The sequence below is a fragment of the Parasteatoda tepidariorum genome, chromosome 7 (genome assembly GCF_043381705.1).
Source record: "Parasteatoda tepidariorum isolate YZ-2023 chromosome 7, CAS_Ptep_4.0, whole genome shotgun sequence".
NCBI lineage: Eukaryota > Metazoa > Arthropoda > Arachnida > Araneae > Theridiidae > Parasteatoda > Parasteatoda tepidariorum.
This window is the reverse complement of record NC_092210.1, coordinates 55509691-55524753: the sequence shown is the minus strand read 5'-3', so window position 1 is coordinate 55524753 and position 15063 is coordinate 55509691. Positions and strand designations below refer to the sequence as shown.

The 15063-nt window shown below is 28.1% G+C and overlaps 1 protein-coding gene across 1 annotated transcript; it reads right to left on the bottom strand.

The window, feature by feature from the left end:
• Nucleotides 1–520: 520 nt before the first annotated feature.
• LOC107447430 (uncharacterized) lies at nt 521–13926 on the bottom strand. Its single transcript, XM_016062348.4, has 3 exons — nt 13839–13926; nt 8782–9889; nt 521–2954 (listed from the first exon to the last, which is right to left on the bottom strand). The coding sequence occupies exons 2-3, from the start codon at nt 9848–9850 to the stop codon at nt 1048–1050; spliced, it is 2976 nt and encodes a 991-aa protein (XP_015917834.2). The 5' UTR covers nt 9851–9889; nt 13839–13926; the 3' UTR covers nt 521–1047.
• Between the last annotated feature and the right edge of the window lie 1137 nt (nt 13927–15063).

The window sequence follows — 15063 nt, the reverse complement described above, 5'->3', positions numbered from 1 at the left end:
AAGAAAAGAAAGCTGATTACGAAATTTAAAGTATATCAGTATAATAATAAAAAAATTTTAGCAATGAATGTAAAAAGTAATGTCATATTCCAAACTTTCTGATTCTAAAGAAAAAGGAAAACAGTCATCTAATTCACTCTCAGACATATTTGCACAAAAAATAAGAACTTTTATTACACACGGATACAAAAACGGAAGCAAAAGGAACCTAAGAAAGCATGTACTACTCGAATAAAAAAGAGCAATAACTGCACAGCTATGATTTACTACCCAGAAACTTCCCTTTCCTCCCCCTCTTGTCTGAAACCTGAAATCAAGACCATTTTATTGCAATGCGAAAATGTGGGAGTTGTTTTACTGATAGCAAAGTGCAATGCATACTTCGGAAAGGCATATGTATATATACAGCGGCAGTTAACGCATCGGCTTAGCGAAGTGTATATATATATGCGCTTGCAGTAAACAAAGGGTTAAATTTCATTATTTTAAAAATAATTAAAATATTATTAAAAGTACCAAATTTTTAGGAAAAAATATGTCTTCCATTTTATTTATAGGTATAGAAGAATCAGTTTTATAGTTAGGAAAATATAACTGAAATATTATTCAGTAATTTAAAGAGCTTTTTAGATAAGTCTATTTTCTATAAAAATATATTAGTAACATTTGTTATAAAAAGTTAAACTTATATGAGATTTGGTTTCCGCATAAATTTTTATATCTAGTTTTATAATGATTTAAAAACACATGAATAATTTATACAAATATCTCTTAAACCATTAATTTTACATTTTGTAAAATTCATGCTCATAAATAAGAATTTTATAACTATTAAAGAACCTTACATTTTTTAAAAAAATTTTCATTAGCTTTATCACAAAATTTTTACATTTGTTTTAATTTTAAGAAGAACATGATACATTTATACATACTGAAACTTAAGTCCATTACAGTTTCTATATAAATGTGGAACCTTTAAAGCTGCTAGAAATTAATAAATTTTTGAATAGAAAATTATAAACTGCACTTTGTTCACAATTCAAAGTTTCATTCTTTTGGTATAAACGAATAACGAACATCTGTGTCTTGATGAATTGAAGAAAATCTCTTTTGCACATTTTGTTCTTCGAAATATACATTATATCTATCTTTATTTAGTTTTTTCTTAGTCAAATTCCGAATAATAAGGAGAATAATTATTGCTGTGACTATGAGTAATAGGATACCTAATGCAATTAAAGATGTGTTCTTGAATCCGTGATCTTTCTTTCTAGATGCTACTGCACCTATGTCAATTATCACTTTCCTTTTACATTTTGTTTCCGAACTTAACAGTTTGTGATATGCTGTCAAACAAATGTCATCAATGTTATCTTCCATTAAAAATGGATAAGAATAGTTTGAGCAAGAGAAATAAGATTTTTTAACAATTTCCCTTGATGAGGACAAACTTAATGTCAAATTACAAACTGATAACGACTGATTCCTATTTACCGTCCAAATAGCCAGAGCATAAAGGGTATCATTGAAATCGACATTAAATGAGAGAAGTTTGAATTCAAAATTGACTGTTGAGTTTTTTATTTGTATTTTAGTTGATGGGAAAAAAGTAGTAACACCATCCGTTGTGTAGTCAACAGATGTAACATTTATAGAAATATTGGACAATTCTGTGGTGGTTGGAAGACTACTATGATTATAAGTTTCAAGCAATAGCTGGTTTGAACATTCTGTACTTTTTGGTGCATGATTGATGAATAAAATCAAGCAAAATTTATACATATCATTATATCTACAGTGGAGTTGTTTACTGCCTGGTGGTGGACATTTTATATGGTCAAAACCTCTTTTTCCTTTGATTAAATCAGATCGTAGGACACATTTTGAGTCATTTAGTAAATCTCCTTGTATTGTATATTCAACACACAGTTTATCATCTACAACTGTATAATTAACTAGAATAATTTTTGTGTTGTCAATTATTTTTTCCTTTTGAATGGTTGCTGATGTTGTTAATATCTTCTCCGGGTTTGGTGATAATATTTCATCATCATAATCATAGTAATCATCTTCAGTAGTTACATTATGAGAAGTTGTAGGTGAATGCATGTCAAGTGTAGTGCTTTCTTCTTGTGTCTGAGAAAACTCACTCTTGTTGTATTGAGTAATTAGAATGTTCTCTGTCGAGAATGCAAAGTAATCTGTAGAACGATTTCTTGTTATAACATCATCTGTTAGCGAAGTTGAACTTGTTTCACTGTTACCTTCACTTTCTGTTCCATTTTTAAATAATGAATCTGTTTGAGTTGAATCATTTACAGTTATTTCAGGTATGAAAGTAGTACTCTCATTGCTATTACCAAATAATATGTTATCAAATGTCCCATTACTTTCTGTTTGAAATCCTTCTGTTGTTATAGGAAATTCACTCTCAGTCTTGACATTGCTAGTGGTTTGTTCAGTTTCTTCACTTTTGTCTTCAGTTGTGTGATGTTTTGTTGTATGAGGAACATCACTTTCTGTTTTGACACTAATAGTTGTTTGTTGTGTTTCTTCAGATATGTAATTTTTTGTTGTATGAGGAAAATCACTTACTGTTTTGATACTGATAGTTGTCTGTTCTGTTTCATACAATGAAGTGTTATCTGCTGTAAAGAAGGAAGACTCTGGAGACTCTGTTTCTGTACTTATGTCTGTAGGTATAAAACTAGTTGTGGTTCTTATATTTGTGGTGGATGATAATGGTGTGTATTTTGTTTCATCCATAGTTTCATTCAATGTTGTGGCTGTACTTATAGTAGTTTCTTCCTCATCTAAATAATAATCATCTTCAGTGTCAGCTTCAGATAAATCAGATACGCAGGAATCAGCCATGTTACAATCTTTATCAGACAAAGCAATGTCTACGTATTTTGTCAAATTTGATAAACAAACTGTTTCATCCAATATATTACCTGAAAATGCACATAAGAATTTTAGTTCATTTAAAAAGTTAAAAATGTTAAATAGATTTTCACAAATTACTTTATCTTTTCTCAAACTGTTTTAGATATCTCCACTATTATTAATTGTAGTCTTCATACTTTTGTATCCCATTTTTAAAAGGATAAAATTTAAAATATCAAACAAAGTTTGCTTGATTTTAATAAGACACGATTGTATGTGACCTATAATTACATTTTCCAATCTGTTAAAGTGATTTATGTATGTACTATATCAAAGTTTGTATATATTAACGCTTGTTAATGGGAAGAAAAAGTGTTACCTAGATATAGTTAATGCACTACATCTGTAATGAAAAGACTGAAACATTTATTGCTGAACATATTTACCATACAGATTAACAATTTTGCTGTCTTCAATTTTATCTAATAAGTTGACAGGAAAAAAAAACAGAATTCGAGTCAGAAATAAAATTTAATAATGAAATTCTGAATAAATTTTAGAACAAAAAATTTATTTATCCTCAAGATAAATAGAAACTAAAACTGGTAATAAAAAATCAACAGCATCTGCATCAACTGTTGTCGTGGGATGATGGAACAATGTTATCATTAAATTTCTAAATTTCTTGTAAAATTTATAGATAATAAATGATATGTCCAGCTTTTTTTCTTTAAAAAAATTAATGTAATTTTAAAAACTAATAAAGTTATAGTTCTCCATCTCATCAAACTATCATTTATACAGTTATTTTCCCCAAAAATGTTTTTTAAAAAATATGCCTATGTTTTATAAAAATAATTCTTTTATAAAAGAACAACCTTGTTTATTTAACACTAAAATATGTAAGGGATTGCAAACCTTAGTAAGCCAAGTCTATTTATCCTTGTTTAAAACAAAAATTTATTTATTTACTTATTTGTATATTGAAAAAGTTGAAACTGAAATTTAAAAAAACAAGAATTATTTTGTTAAAAAATTCGAGGATTGTGAATTAGTATAAAAATAAATAAGGGTGATTCTCACGAAATACGACAATTGACAGTCTTTTATTCCAAGATCAAATACTAAACTACTAAAAGAACTTTTGGAAAAAAAATTTAATAAATAGCATTGCTATTAGCATTTTAAAATGACTTCGCACTGGCATTGACTGTTTTGTATATTTAAAAAATTTTATTGACTATCAAAATGTCATTTTCCTTTTATGTCACAAGCAATATTTCCAATAATAACTAGTTTCAAAACTTCCCATACATTTTTCAATATCTATTTTTTTTATCTCAATCGTTGTAAGCATTTCTAGAATGTATGCAGAAAGTATTATTTCCATAAACTTTGATAAAAAAATAATTTTTTCTGTCAATAATTTGTTTGTCACACGAAAATAGTCATTTTCCTGGCCACTATTTTTTAGTAATTTATAACCGAAATAGATAGCTCCAGCAATCAATATCTTAGGTTAAGAGATTGATTAGAAATCCATCCTATCTGAACATGTCTTATTGAAGGAATAAAGAACCAACTTTCTGAGTCAAAATGCATTTCAAAAAAATTTACAAGGTGAGTAGGTTTTTATGTTGTCATTTTCCTGTCTTCTTGAAATCATTAATAACATAAACTATTTAGATTTACCTTAGTTATTTCAAGAAATCCTGTTGTTTTCTGCAGAAAGTAAGCGTCTTAGGCCCGAAATGTTAAATTAAAGTAAAGTTAAATGCTGTAAAATGGCAAATTGTCATTATCCTGGCTTATAAATACCTGGACTTTAACACAGTTACCAGAAAATTTTTTAAACTCTATATGTAGAGAGGGAAAGCAAATATTAACCTAATACCCAGTTTATGTAAGATTGTAATATGCTCATATGTAATTAAAGTTAATTTTATTCTGTGCATATCAACAACAAAAACATTTTTGATTCTTTCTACAGTGGATAAAAGAATTAATTTGAACAATTCATGGTCCATCTAAAGCAAAGGCTTTAGGATTTTTTTTTCTTCCAAAACACAGATAGTTAAAATATAAAGGATAAGCTAAGAACATCACTGTACAATTAAATTCTGTCATATAGTCTTTAAACCTTGCTTGGAATTCAATTAAATTCAAGATTGTAATAAAGTTGTAAAATAAAATGATTTGAAATATTTTAAATGTAAATATTATAAAAAAAAATTCTATGTAAATTATTATAAAATTAATTTTACTAGGTTATTTTAAAACATGGGGCCTAAAAACAGTCAAGGGAAAAAAAGCGAGAAGAAATGGTATGGAAAGATTAAAAATGATTGTGAGCTCCTTGAAAAAGAAAAACCTATAAGAAATTTAAGCTATACTCAATAGAAAAAGAAAGGAGTTGTAATGCCAGTGACAAAGGTGAGTGAAAGAGAGAAAAGTATACTGATAGAACATATGAATCATATTGCCATAATAAAGCATCAATTTCAATTCACAAGCAAATTAAAATAAAAGCTTTACACGTAATCAATTTTAATTTTCATTGANTTTTTTAAAAATTAATAAATAGCATTGCTGATAGCATTTTAAAATGACTTTGCACTGGCATTGACTATTTTGTATATTTAAAAAATTTAATTGTCTATCAAAATTTCATTTTCCTTTCATGTCACAAACAATATTTTCAATAATAACTAGTTTCAAAACTTCCCATACATTTTTCAATATCTAATTTTTTTATCTCAATCGTTGTAAGCATTTCTAGAATGTATGCAGAAAGTATTATTTCCAAAAACTTAGCTAAAAAATAATTTTTCTGTCAATAATTTGTTTTTCATATGAAAATCAGTAATTTTCCTGGCCACTATTTTTTAGTAATTTATAACCAAAATAGATAGTTCCAGCAATCAATATCTTAGGTTAAGAGATTGATTAGAATATCATTTTATCAGAACATGTCTTATTGAAGGCATAAAGAACCAACTTTCTAGGAGTCAAAATGTATTTCAAAAAAATTTACAAGGTAAGTAGGTTTTTATGTTGTCATTTTCCTGTCTTCTTGAAATCATTAACTATTCTTCTTGAAACATGAACTATTTAGATTTACCTTAATTATTTCAAGAAATCCTGTTGTTTTCTACAGAAAATAAACGTCTTAGGCCGAAATGTTAAGTTAAAGTAAAGTTAAATGCAGTAAAATGACAGATTGTCATTATCCTGGCTTATAAATATCCTGGCTTTTTTAACTCTATATGTAAAGAGGGAAAGCAAATATTAACCTAATACCCAGTTTATGTAAGATTTTAATATGCTCGTATATAATTAAAGTTAATTTTATTCTGTACATATCAACAACAAAAACATTTTTTATTCTTTCTGCAGTGGATAAAAGAATTAATTTGAACAATTCATGGTCCATCTAACGCAAAGACTTTAGGTTTTTTTTCTTTCAAAACACAGATAATTAAAGGATAAACTAAGAACATCACTGTACAATTAAATTCTGTCATACTCTTTAAACTTTGCTATGGTGTATAAATTCAAGAATGTGATAAATATGTAAAATAAAATGATTTGAAATATTTTAAATGTAAATAATATTATTTATAAAAAAAATTCCGATGTAAATTATTATAAAATTAATTATACTAGGTTATTTTCAAACATGGGGCCTAAAAACAGTCAAGGAAAAATAAACTGAGAAAAAAAACGAGAAGAAATGGTATGGAAGAATTAAAAATGATAGAGAGCTCCTTGAAAAAGAAAAACCTATAAGAAATTTAAGCTATACTCAATAGAAAAAGAAAGAAGTTGTAATGCCAGTGGCAAAGTTGAGTGAAAGAGAGAAAAGTATACTGATAGAACATATGAATCATATTGCCATAATAAAGCATCAATTTCAATTCACAAGCAAATTAAAATAAAAGCTTTACACGTAATCAATTTTAATTTACATTGATTTCAGTAAAATCTATAATATCAAATGTGCATCAGAACCACAAACAGTGCACTTTGGAACTTCAAGAACACAATTTACTGCACGCGTAGGAGTATTATATCAAACACCAGCAGAAAAGACCACAAGTTCTTCATTTTCAACTCTATCAGAATCTCTAAGAAATTACTCATGTGCTATTTGGGCATATATAAAGAAAATTTTAAGTAATGTACCAAAGAGAGAAAACTTTAAGGAAATATATTTTGTGAGTGATTCGCTCTCAACACAATATAGAAATAAAACAACTTTTTATCTTTTAAATTTTTTTTTGTATTTCCTCTAATTCTGCCTAATGTATCATCAGGACATTTTACAGAGCCGGACCATGGAAAGGGTGCACCGGTTGGTGTTGTAAAACGTTTTGCTGAAAAAAGTGTTGCTTTTGGTGGAGACATACCAAATATGAAAACTTTCATATTTGTTGTTGAAAAAGAACGTAGTTTAATAATTAAAGAAGTTAAGACTTATGTGAAGTTAGACATATATAGAAACAGTTCATAAATTCATTGAAGGAAAAAAAAATATTCCCTTCAAGGGGTCTATGAATGTACACCAAATCTTCTAGAAAAAATATTTTAACTAGCCTCTTCTTTCGTAAAATGAGCTGTAACTGCCAGTATCTGTATTAAATGTGACTTTCACATTGGTTCGCTCAACTACTCAAATTTTTGTACCACAGTACCAACTCTTCATTTTAAGAATGAATCAACTGAGCAAGAACCTATTAAAGTTGACTCTGAGGCAATTAATTTTAGTAACGTTAATGGCAATTGACGTCAGTTCGTGGCTGTTCAGTTCGAAAATGAATGGTTTCTAGATAATTGAACTGATTTTTAATTTAAAGTAAAACCTATTTTAAATGCTGAAATCGGAAAAATTCCTAAGATTATCATTTTTATTGTAGGAGAAGTTCTTGAAGTTATGATGATGAAGATATTAAAGTTAACTTTATTATTCGTGATGGCAAACAGACTGCTAATCACTTTAAGTGACCAGGAAAAAAGACTGTGTCAAAATTTCTTAGAATATCACCTTTTCAAAAATATCTGCTCCTTACCCAATATCTTTCAGGCATTTTGCTTCCTCTGAAAGCTTCAAGATTAATGAAATTTTACAATTTTTTTTTTGGTTTTCTTTCTTTTAACTGTTTCTTTGCAAATTAAAGTGTAGACAAATTAAAAACCCCATTGGGTGTATTACCCTTTCATTTTTATTGTACTTGACTAATTTGTTCAAATTGTTCACAATAATTATTTTTGGAATTTATTTACATAAAAAGTTAAAATTAACTTCTGAGTTTCTTAAGTTGAGTTGCTTACAATTAGCTTAAAATGACTGTTTTCTTAACTTCTAAGCTAATATGTCATTTTCCTGGTCTTCTAGTCATTTTCCTAGCATTCAAAATTTGGTGAATTTCTTTTTTTTTTTTTTTCCTCTAGCAAATGGCAATAAACTACACTGCTGCCTGTAAGATATTAATAAATGTAACTAAAATTTACCAAAAAAAATTATTATTTTGAAAACTAAATTTGAATAATTATTATTTTTTTTTCCGAATTGTCAAGTTTCCAAAGATTTACCCATAAAACAGCTTGCTTTGCATTAAAACAGATTTAAAATTTTTAACAATATTCCCCCATTTCTTTTTTTTTTTATTTATTTAAATTTTTTTTATTCAAATTTAACAATTAAAATAAAATCTTTCAACTATATTAATAGTATTTAATGTTCGGTTGTTAAATTTCATTGAATTTTAACCAAACATATTCTACCATAACAATGCCATAAACATCATAATTTGAATCTCCCGCCTACTTGGTTGTCTATGTTTTAAAGCCCCTCGCAATAGATAATTTTTTTTTTAAAAAATAAATATTTCTTACCATTTAACAGCAATTCTTTAATGTTAAGACTGCTTAATAGTGTTCCAGGAGAAATTATTCTTATGACATTGTGTCTCAAATCTAAGGTTTCCAAAGAATACAAGTTAGAAGTATAATCACAAAGCATGGCTTTTAGCATATTCATGCTTAAATTCAAATTCCTGAGCAGAGTTAGTTGAGCAAAAGTTCCTGTATTCATTTGCTTGATTTTATTATTACTTAAATCCAGAGTTACTAATTTTTTCATTTTGGAGAAAGCGTCTTTTCCAAGGCTATCGATGCTGTTATAGCTCATATTCAATGTTTCAACATTAGCTAAACTAGAGAGAGCATGAGAATTTATGTTTTCAATTTGATTTAAACTTAGATCGATGTATGTTAAATTGGGTGTTCCAGATAATGAATCCTCTTCCAAAGAACCTCCTATCTTGCAATTTTGAGCTGAAAATTTTGTTAAAGATTCTGATACTATACTTATATTGGAAATAAAAGAGATATTATTTCCATTTAAGATCAATGTATGAAGCATTGGCAAATACTGGAGGAGATCTCTACTAGTCATTTTAAGCTGATTTTTGGACAGGCTTAGGTATTCCAGTTTTTCCAAACTAAAAAATACTCCAGGATCTATATCAGAAATTTCATTAGAATCTAAATTTAGTGCAATGAGATTGTGCAGTGAAAAGAAAAGATGATCCTCGAGTAACCCAATATCACTGTTTTGAATTTCCAGTGCTTTTAAATCTCTCCATCCTGGTCCAAAAAAATCATTTTTCGAGTCTTCCAATCCTCCTAGTATGCTTAAACTTGAAATATTTAAATCTGTCATATTTAGATCAGCAGGAAAAGTCAGACTTGTCAAATTGAGAATCAAGTGTTCTCTCATGTTTGTAAATTGAATCTGAGAGATGTTAACGAACAGTTTTTGAACACTAGATATATCTTCTGCATTACCCACACATTCAATCTCGTTGTTATCACAGGAGCATTCTATATCTTCAGATATTATGCAACTTAAAACTCTGTTCTGATTCAGAAACAATGCGACAATCACAAAAAATAGCTTCATACTGAGTTTCACAAGTACACAGACTGTAATGAATTAGATCTGTAAAAAAATAATAAATTAATTACAATCTCTAATATCTTAAAAAAATTTAAATTTAAAATTTTATAAAAACTTTAATTTTAACTTAACTTCCATCCGATAATACAAGAAAAGACCGAATTCTTCATTAAAACAATAATAAAAAATAATCGAAAATATTAATGCATCCCCACAAAACCCGTTATGGGTCAGAGAGGTCATGGAGATTAAAGTCCAACAATTTTGTGATCTTCGGTAAGATGACGGGAATGTGGTCAGCACTGCGCGCCAACCACATTTACTTACCAGATAAGATTGTACCTATCGATCTGAAGCTGAGTGAGTTGCAGGCGCCACCGGGAACAGAACCTTAGTTCATCTCAATGACATCTATCGCAACTATTTAGAAAATTAAACCCTTAAAGTGACATTGGACTGGCCAATATCTTGGATTGGATCACCATTACATCAAACGACCAAGAAAAGAGAAGGTGGTCTGATAAAATTTGAAAAGTAGGCTATGTAAATTTGAATTTTTGAAAAAGACCTTTATCTAGCCAAGGATAGGTAAAGGCTGAAGATTATAATAATATATCACTAAGTGTCTAACTGCTGCAAATGATGTTAATTCTGAAAATAGAACATGAGAACTGAAATGATCTTTAAAGAAAAATTTTATTTCTTTGTGGTAAAATTTACTATCAGCGTAAAAAGCTTTTGTGAAAATTTCCGTTTTCATTTAAGAACGTTATGTTATTTCAATACCATGCAATGACATAAATATATGTATTTCATTTCTAAAATAACTAATTTTTGGACATAAATAGTTTCTGTAAAAATCATTACATATTGTTTGGATTTGAGCTTTAATGTTTTCTAAAGTTGGCGGTTAAATCTTAAGTTTTCCGATGGAAATGTGACTAAGGAATAATGTTCCAAGGATAGTTTAGAAATTAATTTTTCAAATTCGCTCCTTGAAATCTACAAGTTTTGGACATAAAATGGAACTATCTCTCTCACTTTATATATATATAAAGTTTCGCATTAATTAAAAGTATGCACTAATTAAGACATTTTTCCCTTTGCTTTTTGTGGAAACAGCGCGACCTATTTGATAAACAAATCACAATTACTAAGATTTCCCTTATTCCCCTAAAAATCTTTTTTCGGAAGAATTCATTCTCACAAAATTTAAAAACAGCAGAATAAGATTATTCCTATAAATATGTGTAACCAATTATATTTCATAAAAAAATATATACATTTTTTATGACATGAAAATATTTCGAATTGAAAACGATTTATTAAAATTATTCGGTGTTTAAATCTCTTTTTGATAAGACATATTCAACCTGATCATATGCCATAAAAAATTTTAAATATATATATCAAACATCAAAATTGGGAATTAAAATCAACCTTAACATTGATTAAATTTTAAATTGCACAAAAATAGTAAAAGAATTAATGATTGATAAAATAATTGGAATTTTACTGCGCAAGAGGAAGGAATATTTCAGTTGGTGCACATAGCTTAAAATGCGTGTTGGAGAAAATGGACATAGCCTGAAATGCATATTTAAAGAAATGGCCACAACTCAAAATGCATGTTATAGAAAATGGAGAAAGTTCGAAATGCGTTTTTAAGAAAATGGGCATAGTATTTAATTACGTTTTCCGAACTTCTCTTATAGAAATTGTTCTTTTTTTAAAAGAATAAACATATTTCTAATGTGAGCAAACATATTTCTAATGTGATGTCTTTCATTTGCCTAAATAACTTGGTACATTTTTCTTTTTAAATTGAGGCTTTTTTTAAAACTAAAATCATCAGTTGTTTAAAGCCCTTTTCAAGGACTTTTTTCAAGTTGTCTCTCACTGGTCCTATAAAGTTATTACAGTGTATTATTAAATTGACGTCGTTGTACAAAGTAAGAATATTAAAAATTCTTTTATAGTTTAGTACTCTGAATATGACGAGATCGCATGAAAAGTTAATCTGAAATATACCTAACATCCCCGACTCCGAAGTCCAGGTACGTAATTATTTAAAAAATGCAAAAAAAATTAAGTTGAAAATTCTCGTTTAGTTGTTAAATGTGGGTTCAACATTGAAAAGTTTACTTTTCTTGAGCTGAGTCCAGGTTCGTAAACACACGTTTTGTCCATTATCTCAAACTCGTTTTTTGAGTTTTGTCCAGTACCGTATAGGAAGGCAAGGATTGTCCTCGGGTACCAACTTTGATGAGGTGACAAAAATTTTATGCTTAGCTGTAAATAACTTGATCTTGATTTTTTTTACTTAAATTAAGAACAGCTTTGATTTATGCTGAATTAAATCATAATTTATCCCTTGTACCAAACTACGAAGGAGTGACAAATACTTCTGTGTTTTGTTGTGCATAAGTTGTAATTTGTATCAATTTTAAACCAAGTTGGATGGGAAGTTGTTAAAATGCAGAAAAAGTTTCGTAAAATTTTAATTTTTGCGTCACGGCTAGAAAACCATTGCTTTCGAAGTTTTATAAAAGAATTTGTTTTTATTTCAGACTTTTCATTTGCTTTCATTTTAATGTTTTAGGTTTAAAATAAATGAATGTCTATTTGTAGCAAAAAGTTGAAAATATTTCGTATAAATTGAATTCAACTGTGACAATTTCTTTGAGCTGTTACACAATTTTTAGACGAATCGTAATTAATTAATTGCATTTTCATTCTTTTTTTTTCCTTCAAAATTTTGCTTTATACTTACATTTATTTAGCATAATTATGGCTATAAAAAAAATTTTTTTCTTCTAATTTCTAAATTTTTTTTTCATGGTATAAAATTTAATTTTTATTTAACTATCGATTATCTTTGTTTTCGATTTTATGCAGAGATATTCTACTTTTATTTCGAATCAATTTTTGGTGTTTTGCAGATATAATCGTGTGAGCTGATGACGAGATTATATATATTCAATAGTTTGTTTTCCGCTTTTTTTTAAAAATTTAAGGTGTTAAAAATTANTCTATATACATTACGTTCTCACATAATTTAGCCAATGGATTATCTATTTTTATAATAAAAATATTGAATAAGGTTTTCTTGCGCTGTCTTCCCCTATCATTTTTTTCAACGCATTTCCGTCAATCAAACTTAGAGCCATCATACTATATAGCATTGCTTTCACTATAAAGTCTTGTAATTGGAAAGAGCCACACCCGAAGGGTCAAAACAAAAAATTTCGATTAGATTTAAATTCTTGTCAGAAAAATATACGATAACAAGTGTTCTGTACTACATGTTTTATAAATTAAAATTACTAAATTTAGTTATTTTTGAAACATTCTATACAAATATAAAAACTTAGAGTTGGAAAATTAAAGATATAGTACCTTCTACATTTCTGTCATTGTATATTTGCATGTATGTTAATGCAAAAGCCTAAAGTATGGTGAATTCTAAGTTTTACTAGTAAAACCTAGGATTTTTCCAAAGTGGCTTGTTAAGTCCTTACGTTTAACTGCAAAGGCCTTGTAAAAAGAAGGCCGAAATGAAATCAAGCATACTTCGGACTATGCCAAGACATTTTGGTAAAAGCTAAGTTTTACCGTTAAGACCTTGGATTTACCAAAGTGGCTTTGGTAACCCTTAGGTTTTACTCCAAAGGCTTAGCAAAGGCTATGTTTTACCAGTAAAATTCCGGATTTAATAAGCTTCAGGTCCTTACTGTGACATATATCATAACGCGTTCAACAGAATAACTATGATACAAATATCGCGTCGCATTTTTGGATGGTTACATAATGGAGTCAGGGTCAATAAACTAATTTAAAAATTGAAATAAATTTAAACTGTCAATAGAAAAAAATATAATACATAATACTCAAGTTATTTAAAATAAGAATAATGCCACCAAAAAATTTTAGAAAGTGAAAAAGCAAAAGAATAATAAATTAAAACGTATGATACAATTAATAAACTTACACAAATGATTCACAACGCAAAGCAAAATTTTACATTTTGATATGAAAATTATGAATTCTAACTTCTTTACAGAAATTTAAGTAAACAGTAAGATATGTAACAGGAAACAGGTACATCCGTTTTTTTATTTCCTGCCATTTCTTCCTTAAAAATAAATTAACAAATGTGAAACTGATTAAGTTATTTTAGCATAAGGTTGACAGTTTAATTTTCCGCAACGGGTAAAAACGAATGGGAAAAAACCACTCGGGTAAAAAAATATGGGAGAATCTATTGTTTAATTTAAAATTGCTTGTTTAACATAACTAATTGAATATTTCTATATAAATAATTATGTTTTAATAAGTAATGTTAAATATTACATAATTATGCAAACTACTTTAAAAGAAAATTGATTTATCGGAATTAAAAATGTATAGTTTATAGTTTAACATTATGAACCAGAAAAAAATTTAATAACCTAAGAGGTCTGTGTCAAATTAACAGTCAATTCGCTGTGGCGATAATTCGCCGCGCACAATTTGTCGTAGGTCAATTCACTTCATCCTGAGTACTATTCGTCGTGGTGACAGTTTACCTTGGGCACAACTCTTAGCAATTTGTCACAACGTGGCAACGTAAATCGTGGCACGTACAACTCGCCATAGCGATAATTCGTTGATTAAATATATTTATATTATTGAATTTGAATTATATATATGGGTCATTCTCACAAAAACAGTCATTNTAAACATTTTTCTAATGTGAGCAAACATATTTCTAATGTGATGTCTTTCATTTGCCTAAATAACTTGGTACATTTTTCTTTTTAAATTAAGGCTTTTTTTAAAACTAAAATCATCAGTTGCTTAAAGCCCTTTTCAAGGACTTTAGTTTTTTCAAGTTGTCTCTCACTAGTCCTATAAAGTTATTACAGTGTATTATTAAATTGACGTCGTTGTACAAAGTAAGATTAAAAATTCTTTTATAGTTTAGTACTCTGAATACGACGAGATCGCATGAAATATACCTAACATCCCCGACTCCGAAGTCCAGGTACATTAATTATTTAAAAATGCAAAGGAAATTAAGTTGGAAATTCTCGTTTAGTTGTTAAATTTGGGTTCAACATTGAAAAGTTTACGTTTCTTGAGCTGAATCCAGGTTCATAAACACACGTTTTGTCCATGTTCTCAAACTAGTTTTTTGAGCTATGTCCAATCAGTACCGTATAGGAAGGCAAGGA